This window comes from Serinus canaria, chromosome 2, assembly GCF_022539315.1.
Source record: "Serinus canaria isolate serCan28SL12 chromosome 2, serCan2020, whole genome shotgun sequence".
Taxonomy (NCBI): Eukaryota; Metazoa; Chordata; class Aves; order Passeriformes; family Fringillidae; genus Serinus; species Serinus canaria.
This window is the reverse complement of record NC_066315.1, coordinates 86,906,886-86,925,587: the sequence shown is the minus strand read 5'-3', so window position 1 is coordinate 86,925,587 and position 18,702 is coordinate 86,906,886. Positions and strand designations below refer to the sequence as shown.

General features: G+C 38.5%; 2 protein-coding genes across 3 annotated transcripts in view; both read left to right on the top strand.

Annotated features, from left to right (window-relative positions):
- Nucleotides 1-18,702, top strand: part of CHMP5 (charged multivesicular body protein 5) — a 905,521-nt gene that overhangs the window by 779,165 nt on the left and 107,654 nt on the right. Inside the window, exon 8 of one of the 2 annotated variants that reach the window (XM_050971842.1) lies at nucleotides 11,510-11,538. The exons of the other annotated variant lie outside the window; for it this stretch is intronic. Coding sequence (XP_050827799.1) covers nucleotides 11,510-11,523 — 14 coding nt within the window. The 3' untranslated portion in view covers nucleotides 11,524-11,538. Of the gene's footprint in view, nucleotides 1-11,509; nucleotides 11,539-18,702 lie in introns of those variants that run through there. 2 annotated transcript variants of the gene reach the window in all.
- MOCOS (molybdenum cofactor sulfurase) overlaps nucleotides 1-18,702 on the top strand; it is a 209,300-nt gene that overhangs the window by 124,044 nt on the left and 66,554 nt on the right. The window lies entirely within an intron of this gene.

Genomic DNA, 18,702 nt, shown 5'->3' with positions numbered 1-18,702 from the left:
CAGTGCTCTAGCTGGATTATTCTGGTGTAATTATTGAAGATAGGGAAGAAAATCACTAATGGAAAGTAACTCAGTTTCAGTGTTAGTCAGTGTTGTGAAACATACAGATCAGTTTCTGACTCTGATATCATCGGAATACATCCTTGACCTGTCTCAACTTCCATTTAGAACAAGGCGTATTTCCTGCCAGAATTGCATAATGATGTGCATGTGTATTTAAACCATTCCCAGAGGTCTTACATCTATATGATTTTTAAACTTATGGTTTATGGTATGTATTTTTATTAGTAAATTTTCAACTGTTTTAAAAATAAAACCAAGGCACATCATTTGTGCCTTAATGTTATAAGGTTTACTTTGATTATAATGTCTGTTCAGGAAACTAATTCACTTCAGAAGAAAATATAATGTGTATGGGAAGAAATTTTTCAATGCAGATTAAGTCTCCTAAAGATGATGAATTGAAAGTTGCTTCTAATTCACCAGATGCTTGATTGGTTGTTACAAAGTAAATGTTATTTTGGCTTTCATAAAGACAATTGTACCACAAAACAGCTAAAGCAAAATGTAGTGCAGGATGTTAAATGGTGATGGTAACTTAGTTTTTTAACTTGGTCTTTGGAACTTTTGTTGTGTTTTGCTCTGCTCCATCAAGGACTGCTTGCAGTCAGCGATGGGATGATTGGCAGCCTGCATTTAATGGTACTGCACAGATTCTCAGGTGTGTTGTGTTTAAACACTTAAGGTTGTATAAGTCATCCAGTTTAGGACCCAGAAAAAAAACATGTTCTTCTAAGTATGATTGTCAGGGATTTCTGGGATTTCTTTTGTGTAGAATTTGTGGCTTCATCCTACTCTTGTCTGGTCAGATCACCTGAACTTGGACCATGGGTGTGATGTTTGTGTATTTTACTGCTTTCATTCTTAGTGCTGCTTTCATTCCTAGTTTTAATAGATTTGGGGGTTCATTAATGTGAATTCCAACTGTACCATCTAAATATTTTGCAAGCGTGTGTATCTTTCTTCTACATGTGGGATTATAGTAAGAAAGGCGGTTTACTTGCCTTACATCAGATGGCTGCTGTAAAACTAAGCCATGGCCTACTGATGAGTCAGAACCTCTACAGAGGAATTACCTGCACTTGTTCCCTCTTAGATTTGCAACATGAGATAGTGTTTCACTGTGAGGACTTTCACTGGTGTTTCGTCTGTGTGGGCACTTCTGGATGCTTCCATTGAAGTCAATGGGGCCATGAAAAGTCTAATATAATGGCCTGAGAGATAAACAAGGAATTGGGATATTTGAGTTCCTTTCCTTGGCTACAAAATTTACTTGACATTTATTAAATCACGTAAATGCTAATCTTAAGGGGAGCAGGGAGTTAGGTAAGCAAATATGTTTTCAGATCTGCATTTAACCTCTGAATGGCATTTATCTTATCTTGATGTCAACACGGATGTCTAAGCTACCATTTTGATTCCCAATGAAATCAGTGGAACAGACAGTAACTTCACCAGCCTGATCCCTCTAAATTTTTTGAAATTTAGTATGAGAGGAGTTAAAGCCAGCAATATCAGCTCTTTTCTTCGTCTATTAAAGGAGCTTTGATGATTAGCTTAGTGTGGCATAGGGCATTTCTTTAATTTTATATAACTTTTCTGCTGATGATCCCTTTGGGACTAGAAAGCTGAACTGCCAGATTAGGTAAAGTGGAAATAGTGTTTTGGGATTTTTTTGTTTCCCTTAGAATTGCAGCTTCTTTTGAGCAGGGCAGGTTCTACATTTCCTGTGGCTGAAATAAACCCGTAAAGCATAACAGGAAATGTTCTGGAAGAACCCTGAGGGGAGGTTTTCTATTTGTGAAACCTTTATCTGTCCATTACTCCAAGAGTGATTTCTGATTTCCAACATATATTTCATGCTTCAAGTTCAGGTTTATTCAGGTAGATGTTGCTTTCTCTGAGGGGGAAAGGCTCACAGTCTGACAGCAAACTATCCTGCAAAGGCAAAAAAATTCTGTCTCCAGGGTGCAAATGTGTCTATTATGGTAAAAAAAAGATGCCATAAATGAAGAATGTGTGTGTACATCTGATTTCAGAAGTCTGTGGTGGTTTTCATTTTCAAATGACTGGTTATAGCAGATTAGGAGAAAAGAAAGCTCAGTTGGTTCTTTTGCATCAAAAGAGGCCATTGTTGGGACTGTGGTTAATTTATTAGGAAGAAAAATGCACACAATTAGTAAATGCACACTCACAATTAAGTGAGTGTGCATTTACTAATGGCTATGGATGAAATTAAAACAATTCCAGAGGCAGTATTATAAAATGAGAAAGGAGGTGAGTGTGCAACTGCCTGGAAGTACAGCCAAGCACATACAATGTGTTTGGAAGGCAAGTTTGGATTAATAGGTGGGGGCTACTTTTTATACCGTAGATACAAAATCTGTTCCCAGTTCTGCCTAAGGTAGCCTGGTGAAATCCATCACTTCCAGGAAATAAAGCAGGAGAAATTGCTGTACCCCCCATTGAGAGACAATAAGACCAAGACTTCAATAAAAACCATAGGAGTTTTAGCAGCAGTCAAGTGTAATGAAACAGATCTACTCATTGCAGTGCAGTGATGCAGCATTGCCTACATATGGCCAAAGGATATCTTGGATAAGAAGCACTTTCTGTCTGTAATAACTTTTTCCCAAGATCATTTTCTGCGTCAGATACAGTTAGGACCGGAAGGACTTGTCATTTTCATTACAAAGTTGTCATTATCACTGCTAAGAGATAAAGACCTATGAAACCATCTTTATCAAAGGAGAACAGAAGTGACAGCTTTTAGACTTGGGTGCAGATCTTCCAAAGACCTTTTGATGCCTCAAGTGATAGATTAGGTGAGGGACCTTGTTATTCTTAGAATACCCTTTTGAAATGGGAAAAAAAAGTCTTGTTCAGCTGTATTCTTAAAACATGCATATGAAATATTCAAGAATTGTCTCTGTATAGTCCAACTAAAACCTGGAGGGGAATGGCAAATTAAATTACAAATAAATTAATTCAATTTCATTTTGAACAGGGTAATGTATTGCTAATTATTTTTTGCCACATCTTAATATACTAACAAGGAAATAAAATGTTACCTAGTGGGTGCTAATTTCCTTTACTGATAAGGTGAATAATTTTCTTACTAACATGCACCTGGAAAATGAACTTTGACATGGTGGTGAAATAACTCAGTTTTATGAAAAATTAGAGCACACTGGGACTAGAGAAGGATCAGTGTTTTGGTGTTTGTGGAAACTGGCTGGTGTTGCTGGTGCTCACTTCAGCCATCCCTCAGAGATCTCAGGGTCCCACTCTAGTGTGTGCTGGCTACCATGGCAAAGATTACCTTATTTCATTTAGTACATTTTTAATTTCCCAGTTAACTGGATCCAGCTGTTTCAGCCCTTCATGCAACACAGAGATTTTATGCTAAATCCAAAGGGGCTAAATTAAAGCGAAATGAAATTTGCATATCATGTAAAACTCCACTTGTTCAGCAGATACAGATTATATGGTGCTAATCACAGACACTAGACAGAGTAAATCCTCTTGAAGTCACCCTGGGGTTAAGTCAAATGCTTTACACTCTTTGACACATACCCATGAAATATGTAATCAAGTCTGTTTGACGTCCTTTCCTAATTATGTGTGTGTATTTTAAGCAGATGCTTTTCCAGCTGATCTGTGCCTTTTGAGATCTTTTTTTTTTCATTATTAATCAGAAAATCATGCTGTATGTTAACGGCAAGTGCCAATTATGCGAAACTAATCTTAGTTTCTTTGCTTAGAAGCTCTGTTTTTGCAAATAAGACCATTGCCAAATAACATATAGATGTAAAGAAAATATGAGAACCTCTGAATTTTTTCCATCAGGGACATAAATATTCTACCACTATTTCAGCCTAAAACTAATTTTTTTTTCCATATAATGGTTTTTTAGTTTGAGGCAAAAATATTTAATAAAGAAGTTCTCTGTTGGAAGTAGGAAGGACTGCTTGTTTTCACAAAAGTTAGGATTTAAATGATAAAAATATTTTTCCAGAAGGCTCTACACTCATAATTTCTGTCAAGAATGTTAATGTATAAGCTTAGCCTTTCTTGAGTCTCCTTACTCAGCAAGGCAGAATCAGGAGACAAATTCAATATTTAACTAAGTTGGGAGTCATTGGGTTTTACGTAAATGCCATTTTTATTGTGACTAAGTAAAAGTAGTCTTCAGAAAGGACTAGTGACCTAGTTGGTTCTACCCTGCTCTTCAGCTGAAGTATGCAAACTTCCACTTGCATTTCACTGGAGTTTCAAACTGAGTGTTTTCCCTTCAGTGTGTTTAGCAGAGACATCTACTGGCAAATTGTTAACTGGCATTCTCCTCCTCAGGTCCTACAATGCCATTTCTTACATCTCTGGAGGAGAGACCTGCTAATATGGAAATTACTACTTTGAAGTTTTTAGATGTACTGCAGCATTAAATTTATTATTTGGGAAGAAGCATTAAGTAGTGTATCAACAGATACAAAATCAATAAAGGCAGAATAAAATTTTCTATATTCTCACTAATGTTACTTCCTGTTGAACAGCCAAGCTACTTTTATCAGAAATGTGCATATCAGAGAAAAGGAGTTTATGATCCATTATAGATGAACAGGACTAATTGTAAGTCACGTAATATTTGTTATCAGTCTCTATTGATTTTGATTCAGTCAATATAAAATGGAAAGAAGGAAACCACAGGGTATAATTGGGAGAGCTGTTTTGCCTACAGGGACTGGTTTCATGTCTAATGCTCTCTCTACACTCACAGTTTATTTTTTCAATACAGATCTGCCTCAGCTGTCACCTTTGCCCAGTTGTTAATGGCTCTCAATAGAGCCATTCTAGAGAAGGGTTTAGCTGCTGTGCACTACCTAATCTAGTTGGGGTTTAAACCCTTAGAGGCTGTCAGGGTGGAACAAGACTCACACAAACAGAGCTACCAGCAAGTCCCCCTTGGGCTTAGGCCCTCAAGGAACCCCTGGGAATGCACCTGGCCACTTTGCAGTCCAGCCTTGCTCCCCCCCGCCAGGATTCACTTGTTTGGGACAGGCATAGCCTTGCAGAGGTGTAAAAGCAGAACTGAAAAGATGCAGGTGACTGATTACATGGCCCCAACAAAAGGTCTTTAATATTTCAAAATTAGCCTTTGCCTTTTTGGGTAACCTGTGGCTTCAAGACACTAAGTAGCATCTCATCTATCCAGCTGAAGTGGATATATTTTCTCACAATCACTACTGGTAAAGTGTATTTAAAAGTCTTATCACTCAAATAAGTGAATTTTTTCAGATTGGCTTCATTCAAGTAAAATGTGTCTATTCTCTCAACCTACTCATCCTACTGAACCTGCTTTGGGCATTTGTGTGCTACATTCCTACAAAAATTCATTTTATATAACTCTAGGTTTATATACATTTGTAATGCCATTTCAGCTCTGTTATGCTTTCAGGACTTTCTGTGTACCTTGCCTAATTCCAGATTTGAGATCCACACCTCTGCTCATCCATATCACATCCCCTATTTCCCCATTTTCATCCACATCCTAATTTTCATGAAAGGAAGACTTTACTGGGCAAAGAATCTCCATTTGCAATTATTGCAGTTCTGTAATAGGTGTGAAAATATTTTTGATGCCTTTCCCCCTTTCTCCTTTCCTTAGTTGTTTCCCCAAGCAAACTAGGTTGAGTATTGTCACAGGAGCTATTCGAACTACCTTTGTTAGGAGGTCTTTGCTACCATAACTACACTGGCAAAACCTTCAAGGAAAACAAAAAGCTATTTGCTTCTGAGTGTCCAGCAGCACAACTCAGTATTTCAGTCATGATGGTCAAGCATTTCAACAGGCTGCTTAGGGAAGTTTTGGAATCACTGTCCCTGGAAGTATTCAAAAAAGGCTTAGGTGTGGTGCTTAGGAACATGGTTTGGTGGTGGATTTGGCAGAGATGGGTTAATGGTTGCACTCAATCTTGAAGACCTTTTCCAACCTTAATGGTTCTATGATTCTATGATACAAACTGCCTTAGTTTATAGATGTTAGTGGAGACATGGTAGTTGATGCCACCTATGCAATAATCTTTGGCAAAGAATATGGAGATGTTGCTTGAAAAGCTGTAATTTACAGGTGGGTTTGACAGATATCATCTGAGTACAGACCTATAACAATTGAACTTGTTTCACTCCTTGGGTGTGGCTAGTTCACACCTTAAAAGAACGTCATCCCAGAAATTAGAGAGCAAGGCTGGGGATCAAAATTATTGGGCTGGTTTTATTTATACAAAATAGGTTTTCATAACTTTTGGCAGTTCTCTACAGTGGTATGATCTTTCTACTGTACTAAAGAAAAATGGGATCAAATTGATTCTAGGTGAATCAGTAGACAACAGGGTAGGCTGGGTGCTCACACATTTGTGTTTGAGCCTGTTTTGGGAAGGAGGTGAAGTCTGCCTTGAAAGGGTTTCTTTTTCAATATAGTTCATATATCACCAAAATTATTTATTTTCCTTCTTGTGGCTATATATTAAGCTGTGAAAGCTTCTAATTAGTAGAGGGTCGGGGCCCAAGGGTGGGTAATTTACTTTCTGAAGTATACCAAAAATTGTTATATAGGCAACTGAAAACAACAAGCCAGTGTCTTTTCAGGGTGCTTCCAGGCACCTTTTTAAAATTTTTTACATTTATTTTTCCCTCTTTACATCAGTGGAAGCTTCGTTGTTGCTGTTTTTGTAGGGTTTTGGAAATGGTGTCAGGTCTGTTAATGGAGATAAACTATTTTTTCAACCCAGTTTCAATTGGAACAAGTATCATTAGATTTTTTTGGGGCGTAATTTCTTTCTTCTCTGCTGTTTTTATTGTCTGGTGTGAGAATATCTTCTTTTTATTTTTATTTTCAGATAGATAAGGCCTTCTAGAGAGACATGAAACTGAGATTTTATGTTGGCTCTGGCTTGCACAATCGGCTAATTCACTGTCATCGCTGCTGATTAAGTGATTAAGAGATTTCTGTTTCCAGACAACCCTCCACCCCCCACCCTCCCCTGCAAATCTTGGCCAGAGTTGATGTCTAGAGGCTGAGTAGTCAGTGTACCTACTCTGAGCTCAGACAGGTGGCAGCCCAACCTACAAACTGAAGTTTCATCCACCTCTATCTCCACAAATAAAAATCATTAAACCCTCCAGCTGAATGCTTGAATTCACAATCCTTGTCAGGACTGTGGGTGCCAGAGTTTGCCACTTCTGTCTTGTTTTCTGTAGCCATAGTGCTGTGTAGGCTGAAGGAGGCTGTGAAGTAGAGGCTTGAATTTTATGCCAGTAGAAGCTAAAAAACATGAGTAAGGTCCAAAGGCAGTAAAGGCATAAAGCCTCTGGTAATTATATATTAACATAGTGTGGGTGGAGAACAGAAGTTCCATGGACTATCTTGGAGAATAATGTGGAAGATACTTAGGTGCCACCCTATAAATCAGATGTTTCTTATAATCTTAAATGTGTAATGCAGTCCTGATTGCCTCACCGCACAAGTACATCTAGAGAATTGGAGGGTGCTCAGCAATAAGCAGCAGCACAAATGAGTGCTCACATGGACAGAGACTAAAATAATCAGTGGCATCCTTTAGGGATGTGTCTCTGCTTATCAAAAAAAAAAAAGGAAGCCTGTATGGGCTTAAAACCCTGTTTAGCAGAACACAAATCTCCTTGTTTTCCCACATGTTTGGTTTCACAGTGTTTGCCATGTTTGAAGATTTCCCATAATGCTTCCTGTTCCTGCTGTTCCACAGGGCATTTGCTATTCTTGGAAGAAAGTCACCAGCAGAATTAGACCAGTGTTCAAAAAACAGGGGGTGGAAATAGGAAAAAAAACTATGAGGACAATCCAATTTTTCCAATGCCACTTGATTCAATAAGAACAATAACATTAAAAGGATTTGGGGTCTGCAAGCTGCTGTTGTCTGAATAATTTACCATGTGTGCAAAAGATCGATGCGAGGGCCTTGAGCTAGCCAAAAGGCACTGTTGATCTGGGCAGTTAAACTGCTGGGTACATCCAGTTATTAAGGAAAACAATGAAGTTCAAGCTCCAGAATATTTTTTTCTTGACACGGGTAATGCATGTGGATGTTTGGATTTTGCAAGTTTAATTGTGAGAAACATAATGCAAAGATAATGCTTACTTAGTCTAATGGGTTGACATGTTTCTATTAATCACTTTCATTAAATTACTAAGCCACTTATCTGTCTTTGGCATTAATACACCCTACATGACTAGTGGACATTACATTGGTAGCAAGTCTGGAAGGAATTCTTACCCTTTTCAAGAAGTATCAACTAAGCAAACTGGATAGCTCTGTACATCCATCACATACTGACAATGCAAAAGGCTGAATCAGCCTCACTGTAACTTGAGCAACCCCATTAAGGGGTGCATGCTTTGACCCAACATCATGAGATTTTGAGAAGAAACCATAACTTTTTCATTATAATCTGAGATTTTTGCTCCTATAAAATAGCAGTTCTATATAGGTAATTTTGTGTGTCCATATTGCGTGGGGTTTGCAATTGTATTTTATCTTTTACATTGCAACAAGCTAAACTATAACTGGTGATTTTCAAAGTACTGGCTTTGACTGGCCTCCAAAATATTTCACTGTCCAACATGAAAAATCTCAAATCATGCTGTGTGTTTAGCATAAGGTATTGTGAGAAGGGTATGTGGCTGGCTTCCTGATTTGTGTTTGGAGAGCTGGGGAGGAGCATCCCTTGTCAGCTAATTGGGGGATAAAAGCATCAGACAAATGGCTGCATCCAGCACAGAAAGCTATCAAACTGAAAAAAGGAAATAATTATTGTCTTATGTTTCTCCCTCATGTGTATAAATAAAATAAAACCCTAAGTCTCCCCCCTTATTTCTGCATGACTGTGTGAGACACTACTGTGAGGTGATGCCGTACAAGGACCTACGTCTGCCATGTGCTGTCCTGTGGTAGGGCTGAGCCTGAGGTGCAGCACCACTGCTTGAAAACGTGCCCATGGTGTTGTGCAGTTCCTTTCTCTTCACCCTGAGCACAGGCACAACTGGTTCAGCAAAGCAGCTGTGCTTGGGGTGGGAGACTGTGTGCTCTCCTGTGTCTCCATTCCACCACAACTTGTCTTCCTTTTTTTTCCAAGTACAGAAGATGAGGGCTTCTGCTAGTTAGTTGGTGGAAGCACAGGCAGTAGGAGTTTCAGGGCAGTATAACAGAACAAAGGAGATTCTGAAGTGCTGCCAAAGGGCTAGGGGTTAGGAAGTACACCAGACATTCCCATTAGAAAATTCATGTTAGAAAGGGGTAAAAGTAGAGGCAGCATTTTTGTTTAGTTTTGTTTGTTCTATTTTTTGTTGGGTTTTTTCATCAAATTCCAGAGAAAAAACCTTACTTTGATTTGATGCTTATAAAATCTAAAAGCAGTGGGGGACACAATTAACAGATTGCTGCAATTTGTGAGGTGAAACAAGAAATAAATTTGGCTCATGAGTTTTAGTACCCAAGATAGTTTTTTGCATCTTTTTTTTGTGCTTGTGATGTTTGATAATGGCTAGACGAAATGAGATAAAATGTGGTAAATTTTTTGCCAGTGGGGGAGCTGCTAGAAGTTTCTGGGAGAGAAGAGCATATGTAATACAACAGTTACAAAGGGCAAACAACATCAAGGGCAAAAAGCTTCATTAAACAAAACGTGTGGTCCTTAGTATAAAGCACTGTAGGTAGAGCAGCTGCTGGAGAGAATGAGAAATATCAGGATGGATGTGAATAACACCCAGAAATGAGATCTATTACTATTTTTCTGAAGTGTTATTTACAACATAAAGTCAGATCACCAACTGATGTAAGGTGATTTATAGCCTAAAAATATTAATGGAATTAGTACAGCTGAGAACCATTGCTGTCTGAGCACCAGTCTGTCCACTGAAGTCTCCACCCACCCTGTAAAAACAAGACTGAATTCTCATTATTGCATTAAGCTTGCCTAAGCACCCTGTATCATCCAAATGGCAAGCAGTGACTAAGCAATATTGTATTTTAATGAATATTCAAACATAGATACATTATTTTATTTCTGTTGGCTTTTTAATTCTCTAATGCCTTTTCAAGGTCTGTGCATCTGGAAGAGGAAGGAGACATTTGCTCTTAGAAGGAAAAAAAAAAGGCACATTGCCATTTCATTTCTTTGTAGAGGTTCGTAATGCGATTACCAAAATGTGAATAACAATCAAATAATGCAGAGGCTTATTCCCTATGGATAGCAAAAATAAATTTCAGTCAAACATTTCCGGCAGAAATCTCAAATTTGTCATGCAAAGTACTTCTCTGCATTCAAACATAATGTATTTATGTGACTCAGAAACATCAAACATTGGGATAAATAGCCAGATTATAAGTACAGTCTGCTTATGAAATGATTGGAATAGAAGTGCAATTAATGAAACTGGCAGAGTGGCTATGAAGCAGTGTTAATGCCTTGAGTTTTAAAGAAAGCATCCAGAGCTGCTTTACAGCACAGGGTGGAAGAGACACTTAGAGATTGCTTGCCATTCTCCCTGCTAACAATCTTTGACTACCTTTTTGTATTTGTGACTTATAATCACATCAGAAGGAAGTTAGGAGCAATTTTTGAAAGATTTTCCTGTGTTCAGATTTTAAAGGGAACTGAGGCCTTGGGGGCCAAGGGGAAAAAAATTAAAAGATTGGCAACATCATCAATTCTTTCCTTCTACATAAAAGCCAGTGAAACACTACATAATTAAAAAAAAAAAAAAGAAAGAAAAATAAAACAAAACAAAAAAAATACCCAAGCAAAACAAAACCAGAAAAAAACAATAGACAAACCAGGAGTAGGGAAGAACGGTGACTTCATATATCTGACAAAAGGGTTGCTTTGAGCTCCTTATCCCAACTTTCCCAAAACCATTTATCTGGCTGAAGTGTTCTCTTAAGTTGCTGCAGAATTTCTTTCACCCAGATGAGCTGTTGAGTTTCTGTCTCCTCATTTGCTTTCTCTGAATCCTTGAAAAGGAGTGGATATAGTCTGAGATACCTGGATTGGACCTACTGAACTTTGTGAGAGATTAGGTAGGAGTGGCATAAAGTATATAAAATGGCAGGTTTTAATAATTGTGTGGGTCCTGTGTTTCTGGGGACGAAGGGTGCGTGTTTGGGCAAAACAACAGGAATAAGCATTGCCTGCTCTGCATTAGTCTATCTGGATATGTTTTTTACTGGGCAGATATTTTGGAGATATGCATCAACAGTCTGTGATTAGGGGATTGATTTTTCAGCAGATTTTATTAGTTTTCTGTGTCTAACAGCGAGTGGTGATGGAATAAGCATTTAAATTTTGTAAGGACCTTGGAGAGAATGTTCCAGCAGAGGTTGCTGAGGGCAGCACTAGGCTCTGTTACCACTGTCTGATGGCAAAGGCTGACATTACTTTTAAGTAGTGAGAAATGCTGAGATTCATCTTCCTGATGCTGGAACCTCTGACACTACCTTTACAGAGGATTAATTGTGGCTGTTCTTACTGTTGGGTTTCTTTTCCTCTGGTCTTATTAATTATTAGTATATCAATGTAACTTGATTGGCAGTAGCAAAAATTTTTGAATTTACCATACTATACTATTGCAGGTAAAATATAACAGCCTCCTCCAAATAATGTTAAATTAATTGGGTATTCAAATCTTAATTAAGCCTGCTCAACACCAAGGGTTCATGATACTTTGAAAACGTTGCTACTTATTTGAGTAAATGAATTTATAAATAACAAGCCAAATAACAAACCTCAGGATGGGTTTCATGAGCTGATGAGCAGATGCAGGCCGAATGCAAATCTGGGTGATCTGTGCTTAGTAAAGCATATGAAAGCATATGAAAGTGAAAAAAAAAAGAAAAAAAAAAAGGAAAGGAACAAATGGGATTAGGATTATGACACCTTTATTTTGAGGCTGTGCAGGATTTATTACAATTTATATCACCTTGGAGCTAGCATAGTTTATATCCACTTATCTATAGCCTACAGATCTTTATGAGAAGATTTTACCAGATTAACCCAGAAAATAGAGATGTCACTCTATAGTTCATCATAGAAGAGGATTTCTCTAAAAAGGAAAAAGTTTTATTAGTCTCAGATTTTTCTTTTCCTGGCTTTAACAGGACCTGCAAATGTTTTCCTCCAGAAATCCCTTTATAAATCTTCCCCTTTAAGTCAGCAATAGTGAATTTAGGTGTCCAAGTAACCTCTGTGCACTGAAGCTATACTTCCAGTAAATGTGGAAAATTCTCAAGGGCCACATGAATTGTTATGAACTGGTGTCTTACACTGTGATTCCCTCCTCCCAGAAAGTTTCTATTAAGTCCTTATGTGCTCACATATGAGCTTTGTTTTTATTTGATGAGCCTCATTGACTACAGAAAAGTTGACAGTAGTCAGGAAGGAAAAGTTGACAGTAGTCTTCCTTGTCCCTCAAGCAATGCTCATGATGGTTTGTGACAAGGCACATTGCCAAGGAATTGTAGACCACCACTTCAACTGTTAAATCCTGAAACTGATTTTCCTTTTGTTTGTGTGTTGAGGCCAACTAAGAGTCTACCAAATCTCAGAAAGGTAACTCTAGAAAGAGCTGAGTCTTCTGCAAAGCTCCTTGATGACATTGATATAGCCTTTGCTTGCAGATGTATTCGACAGCAATATATTTACTAACCAAATTATTCTCTGACATTTGATTTTTATGAAATTTATGAATTATAAATTTATGACACTTAAACCCTTTTTGGAAATGTGCCATTTCTGAGCTTTTGAGTTTGTTTTTCTTTTCAAAGAAATGTAATTGATTTTGTACCTAGACAATGTGGATTGTGTACCTAGGAAAATAAAAATATTTTAATTTGGTATAGGTTTTTTTGTATTTTTAAAGATACTATTTTTTTGTGCATCTTGTTAAATGCTGTCAAATAATAATGAGATGTAGAGTTTTTTAACTTTAGAAGTTTTCAGAAGTCAGAACTAACCAACATGGTGAGTTTTTCAGTTACATCACTCAGAAGATACTTGGTGGAAAGACACCTCTAGGACAGTGAGTTCTACATCTTCAGCAACTCCAGCAATTACTTTCTTAAAACCTATTTATAAGATACTGAGAAGATGTTTGTTCATGGGCATTAACTTTGTTGTGATTTTTAAAAAATTTCACTTTATAGGAATTTCATCACTTTATATTTGCAATTCAAATCAGAACTACTTTTTAATATGTTAGAATTTCATATATAACAGGAATTTCATTTCTTGAGCAGTTGTATAGAAACCCTGCTTTCAAAGAGACTGAATTTTATGATACAATGAAGGGAGTCATGATCAAGTCTGGCTGCTCACAGGTTATTAAAACTGTTAGTCATTGTGTCCATATAAGAGAAGAATGAATATATCATTGAAAAACTAAACTAGCAGCATAAGTAGGCAGGCCTTTTTGCTTGAATGAGTCCATATGTCTCTTCTAGGCCCACAGAGGGACTAAATGTTTTACTCAATGGAATGAAGAAAAAGAGCTCTCCCAGTTCAGGGCTGAATGCTTTCTGGCAAGTTTTTTCTGTATGTGGAATTTCCTCTTTTTCAGCTTGTGCCCGTTGCCTTTTGACCTGTCACTGGGCACCACTGAGAAGAGTCTGGCTTCATCTTCTTTACAACCTTCCCTTTGTATATTTATGCATATCAAAAAGATCCCCACCTGAAATATGTATTCTCCAGACTGAACAGTTCCATCTCTCTCAGCTTCTCATATTAGAGATGGTGTAGTCCCTTATTCATATTCATAATCTTTCGCTAGACTCACTCCACTGCATCATGGGCTTTGGAGCTGCCCCACCTCTAACAGACAGGAATAGAATACACACCCCCATTTCTAATCTAAGACTGGAGCTCAGGACTGGAGACAGCGCTGCAGAGGTGACCTCACCAGCACTGAATAGAGGGGAGGGATAACCTCAATTAATGCAGCCAGGATACCATTAACCTCCTTTGCCATGAGGTGATCAGCTGCTTGTCTGCTGGGACACACAGACCCTTTTCTAACAAAGCTGCTTTCCAGCCAGTCAGGCCCTGACCAATACTGGTGCCTGGGTTTATTCCTACCCAAATGCAGGACTGTGCATTTCTCTTTGTTGAGCTTCATGAATATCTCTTTATAATTCTCCAGTTTGTTGAAATCCCTCTGGTTGGCAGTGCAATCATTAGTTATATCATCTGGAAATTTGTTGAGTGTGCATGCTGCCCCATTGTCCAAGCAATTAATAAAGTTTTTCAATGGCAAAGGACTCAGTATCAACACCTGGGATGGACTTTGTGCCATTGATCACTACTCTCTGAGCCTGGAAGTTAAGCCATTTTTGAGTTCCACTTCATTGTACACTTATCTAACCTATACTTCATCACATGGTCTGTGAGGATTTTATGGGAGAGAGTGTCAAAAATTAATAAAGTCAAGATAAACAGCATTTGCTGTTCTTCCCTCATTTGCCAAACTGGTCATCTCATTGCAGAAGGCTATGAGGTTAGTTAAGCATGTTTCACTCTTTGTAAATCCATGATGACTATTCCTCATCACCTTCTTGCCCTTCATGTATGAAAATGATTTCTGGACTCATTTGCTTTATCACCTTTGCTGAGACTGAGGTGAGGCTGACCGCCTGTAATTCCTTGAATCTTCCTTCTTCCCCTTCTTGAGAATAGGAATGACTTTTGCTTTCCTCCAGTCCCAGTCTTTAGGAAATTCTCTCAATCACCATAATCTTTCAAAGATTATGGCCTTGCAACCAGGATTGGCCTTGCAAGCAATAGCAACCAGCTCCGTTGGCACTTGTGGGAGCCTCCCATCAGGGCCCATGAAGTTGTTTATGCCCAGTTTATTTTAAGGGTTGCATAACACAATCCTGTTCCACTGATGGTAAGTTGTCCTTGGACTAGGCTTTTCCTCTGAGCTGAGGGCCTGGGATTCCCAAAGGCAAGGCTCACCAGTAAAACATGAGTCATGGAAGATGTTGAGACCTTTATCCTTTTATGTGTCCTTTCTCAACGGGAATTCTGTTTATAGAAATCCTTCTTGTTACCAGTTACATTCCTTACAAAATTCCTGATTACATCCCTGCAATCCATGTTCAAGCCATGGCTCTGTGTTCCTCCTGGGTCACCTGGTCCTGTTTTCACCTTTCTACTTCTTGTGTTTTAGTTTAGTGGGGAGCTCCTTGTTCATCCGTGAAAGTCTGCTCCTTAACTATGTTTCCTGCTTGCTGGGATGGACCACTCCTGAGCTTGACGAAGGTGATCCTTGAAACCTGCTTTTTGTCCCTGAAGTAGAATTTTTCTTGTAAGGTTAAACCCAAATTTTTTGCAGTCACTAATCCTAACTGTGCTGGGAAGCATTTCTGAAAAGCTGGACAAGGACATCAGCAATTGGGTAATAACAGGTATTTGGATATGTAGACTATGTATCTGCTTCAGGAATAATTGAAATCACTACCAAAATTTCTCATTTATTTCTGTGAGCACAAAATCAGGAAGTGGATTATTCTTGTGGTTCATGAGATCATTGTACCATTCAGAGAAGAATCAATCTATGCTATACCTATGGGAATAGTAGCAACGGAAGAAGATGGAGCCTGTAAGCTCTTTATGGGCGTAGTACAAAATTATCATTGAAAATAATCTTAAATATTTAGAGTTTGACCCTTCCTGAAAAAGCTATCAAGGATTTAATAGAAAATAAAAGCTTTTCTATTACATTTGTAACCATACACTAGCAATTAGAAGAGAAAAATGAACTGGATATAGAATCCCATATGAAAGCCTGAAATGCCTCCAACCTCTAAAAAGGAAAAATTTTCTCTTAAACTATCTCGACTTTCATAGTAACTGCAAGGTAGCCAAATAGATGTGACTTTACTAGTTTTTTCTGTAAGTAGTCTTTAACAGGCATATAGCTATTACTGATGTTTAATTAATTACTGCCAAGATTGAGGTCTTAATGAAGTTTTTATTTTCAAGCAATTTAGGAGTCTAGTGCTGATGCAGTAATTTCTTTAAGCAGAATATCTTCATTTTAGAGCAAACTTATTGAAACTTTATCTGCAATACACACCTGTTTTTCCATCAAACTTAAAATTTCTTATGTACATCTATATAAATATGCTTATATCCCTTTGCCAAATTCTTTTTAAGAAAAAGTGTCTTGGTAACAGAAGTCCAGCAGATCTTCATCAAGTGCTTTCATCTCTGTTATTGGATTTTAGTGTTTCCCTCAGCAAAAAAAAAAAAATACTTACAGAGATATGTTTTATGTATTGGTTCTTAGCAAGAAGTGGTTTAGATCAATGGTAATTATAAATTGTCAAGGTACCAAAGAAAAGCATAGCTATAACATTTTAGTAGTCAATGGCTTTTCTGTTCTCTACTAACATTAGGAAGTGGACTTCATGGGATTTTTTTTTTTAATGGAACAGCAGTTACTAGCAAACAACCAATTTAATCAGTATTTATTTTGTTCTCTCTCTGTATCATCTGTGGCATTCAGATGTGCTTGCCACTTTGGCATATTTAGTGAGCTAAATAACATATAAACTAAAAGAACATTCATTAATTTTAAAAAATTATATTAAATCATTTATCTCTGGAGTTTTAAGCAGAATTTTTTGTCATCTCCAAAAAGATCATGCATTAAAGTTAGTTAAAGTTTTGGGCTGAAAACTCAAATATCTGGTTTCATATTAATAAATACAATTTCATTTACGTAGTGTCAAAATTCAGCATTTGCAGTTACAAATACAAATTTTGAAGAGGATTAATAATATGTGGGAAAGGTTGTTGAAATTTACAGAGCAGAGGGAATTTTCTGCAAGACTCTGGAGCCAGGAATTCCTATAGCTTGTATATTTCTGCCTCACAGTGGGAGCTGAGTAATGATGTCGTTCACCCAAAGCTAGAAGATGGGATCAATGCCTTCCAAGGGAGAGCCCCCTCTGGGGGCTACAATGGCATTGAGAAGGCAGCTCTTCAGCCATTTCACACGTGGCAGGAGGTGAGGTACTTGCCCTCAGAGATGCCCACCACATGACATGGCATTCATGTTGAGCTGCAGATGGGAGGAGTTGAGCCTAATTAGGCAGTAGCTGTTGACCTGGCATGTTCCATAAATAGGCATGACACCATTTGGTACTTAATTGTGGTCTAGCATCAAACAGCTCCCTTGAACTGCAGATCTGAGGCAGAGCTCAAAGAATAATTCCATTTGCCTGCGACAAGCCAGGGACTGGCTGACAGAACGAGTAGTATTAGTGAGGGTGGAGACTGCCAGCATCAATAATTATTATATGTGCTGCTTCTGCCTGTGATGAGCTGCCAGCTTGTAAATGCTGAACAATTGAGTGACCTTGGACAAACTGGTCCCAATAATGATACAGCGTTTGTTTTAATATGAAAGTGACAAGAAGGAAAAGATCACAGTGTGTCTCTCTTTCATGCAATCCCTCATCTCCAAAATGGATGCATCTCATGTGAGTTTAATAATTCATTTCATATGCAAAGCCTCTTTCTCTGGTATTAAGAAGATCTTCATTTCAAAGCTTAGGAAATTTAAAGACGACTGAAAGCTGGAGTCAAGAAAGGAAGATAGTTCTTATACGTGCAGTGGCTGTCACCTGCTTAGAGATAATAAAAATACTTTCTGAAAGTTAAAACTGTGCTTTGTCTCAGCTTAGGTACTTGCAATTTTTTGTATTTGGGAGCAGTGGCAGCCCGTCCCCTTGTGGGGACGAGGCCTGGCCATGGCTGTCCTGAGGCACTGTGTGATGCTGCTGGTGGCCCACGTGCGGGAAGAGGAGGAGGAAGAGGCATGGGATGAAAGGGGCTGCCTTGGCACAGTGTGCTCCCCATGCTGGAATGCCTGGCCTGAGCATCCAGAGAGCTCATTGTGACCCCAGATCACCACTGGGCTCTCCCTCTTGCCCCCTCCTTCTCCTGGCACCCCCTCTGAAGGCTTGGCAGCCCCTCAGCAGGCTGGGAGTTGGCGTTCTCCAAAAGGATCTCCATGGCTGTCTTTGGCATCCTCTGCCAAATGCTGCCTCCTGAGAGAGGGAACTGCTCTCCTGGGAGCTGGGCACCCCAGGGCTCTGTGCTTCTTCCATCCCCCCAGGACCAGGGTGACTGTCCTGCAGTGTCATGGTGTTCTCTGGGCATCTCCAAGCCCTGACAGCAGATCCCAGGCCCTGCTCCTAGCACAGGCGTCCTGTGCCAATAGGTTCTGGTGAAATTCATTATTTTCTTTAATACTTTAGAAGAGCTGGAGGTGAGTAAAAGGGGGAGCATGGGAATAAAAGGGGTGTAAAATAGAGTCTGAGAATCTTATAAGTTGGAATTTTTTAATTGAGGGTAGTGATACCTGTTCATTAATTGAAAAACATTGTAGGCATTTAAAAGCAATATATTTTTATGGCTGTGTTAAGTGGTTTTAAAGATATATTTTGCTCTCCTTTTCATAAATTAGTCTTGATAATATCTTCCTGTTCATGGAAGCAGAAATTCTCAAAATCTGTCTCTTGGCATTTTGCCATTTTGTGGCAGTAA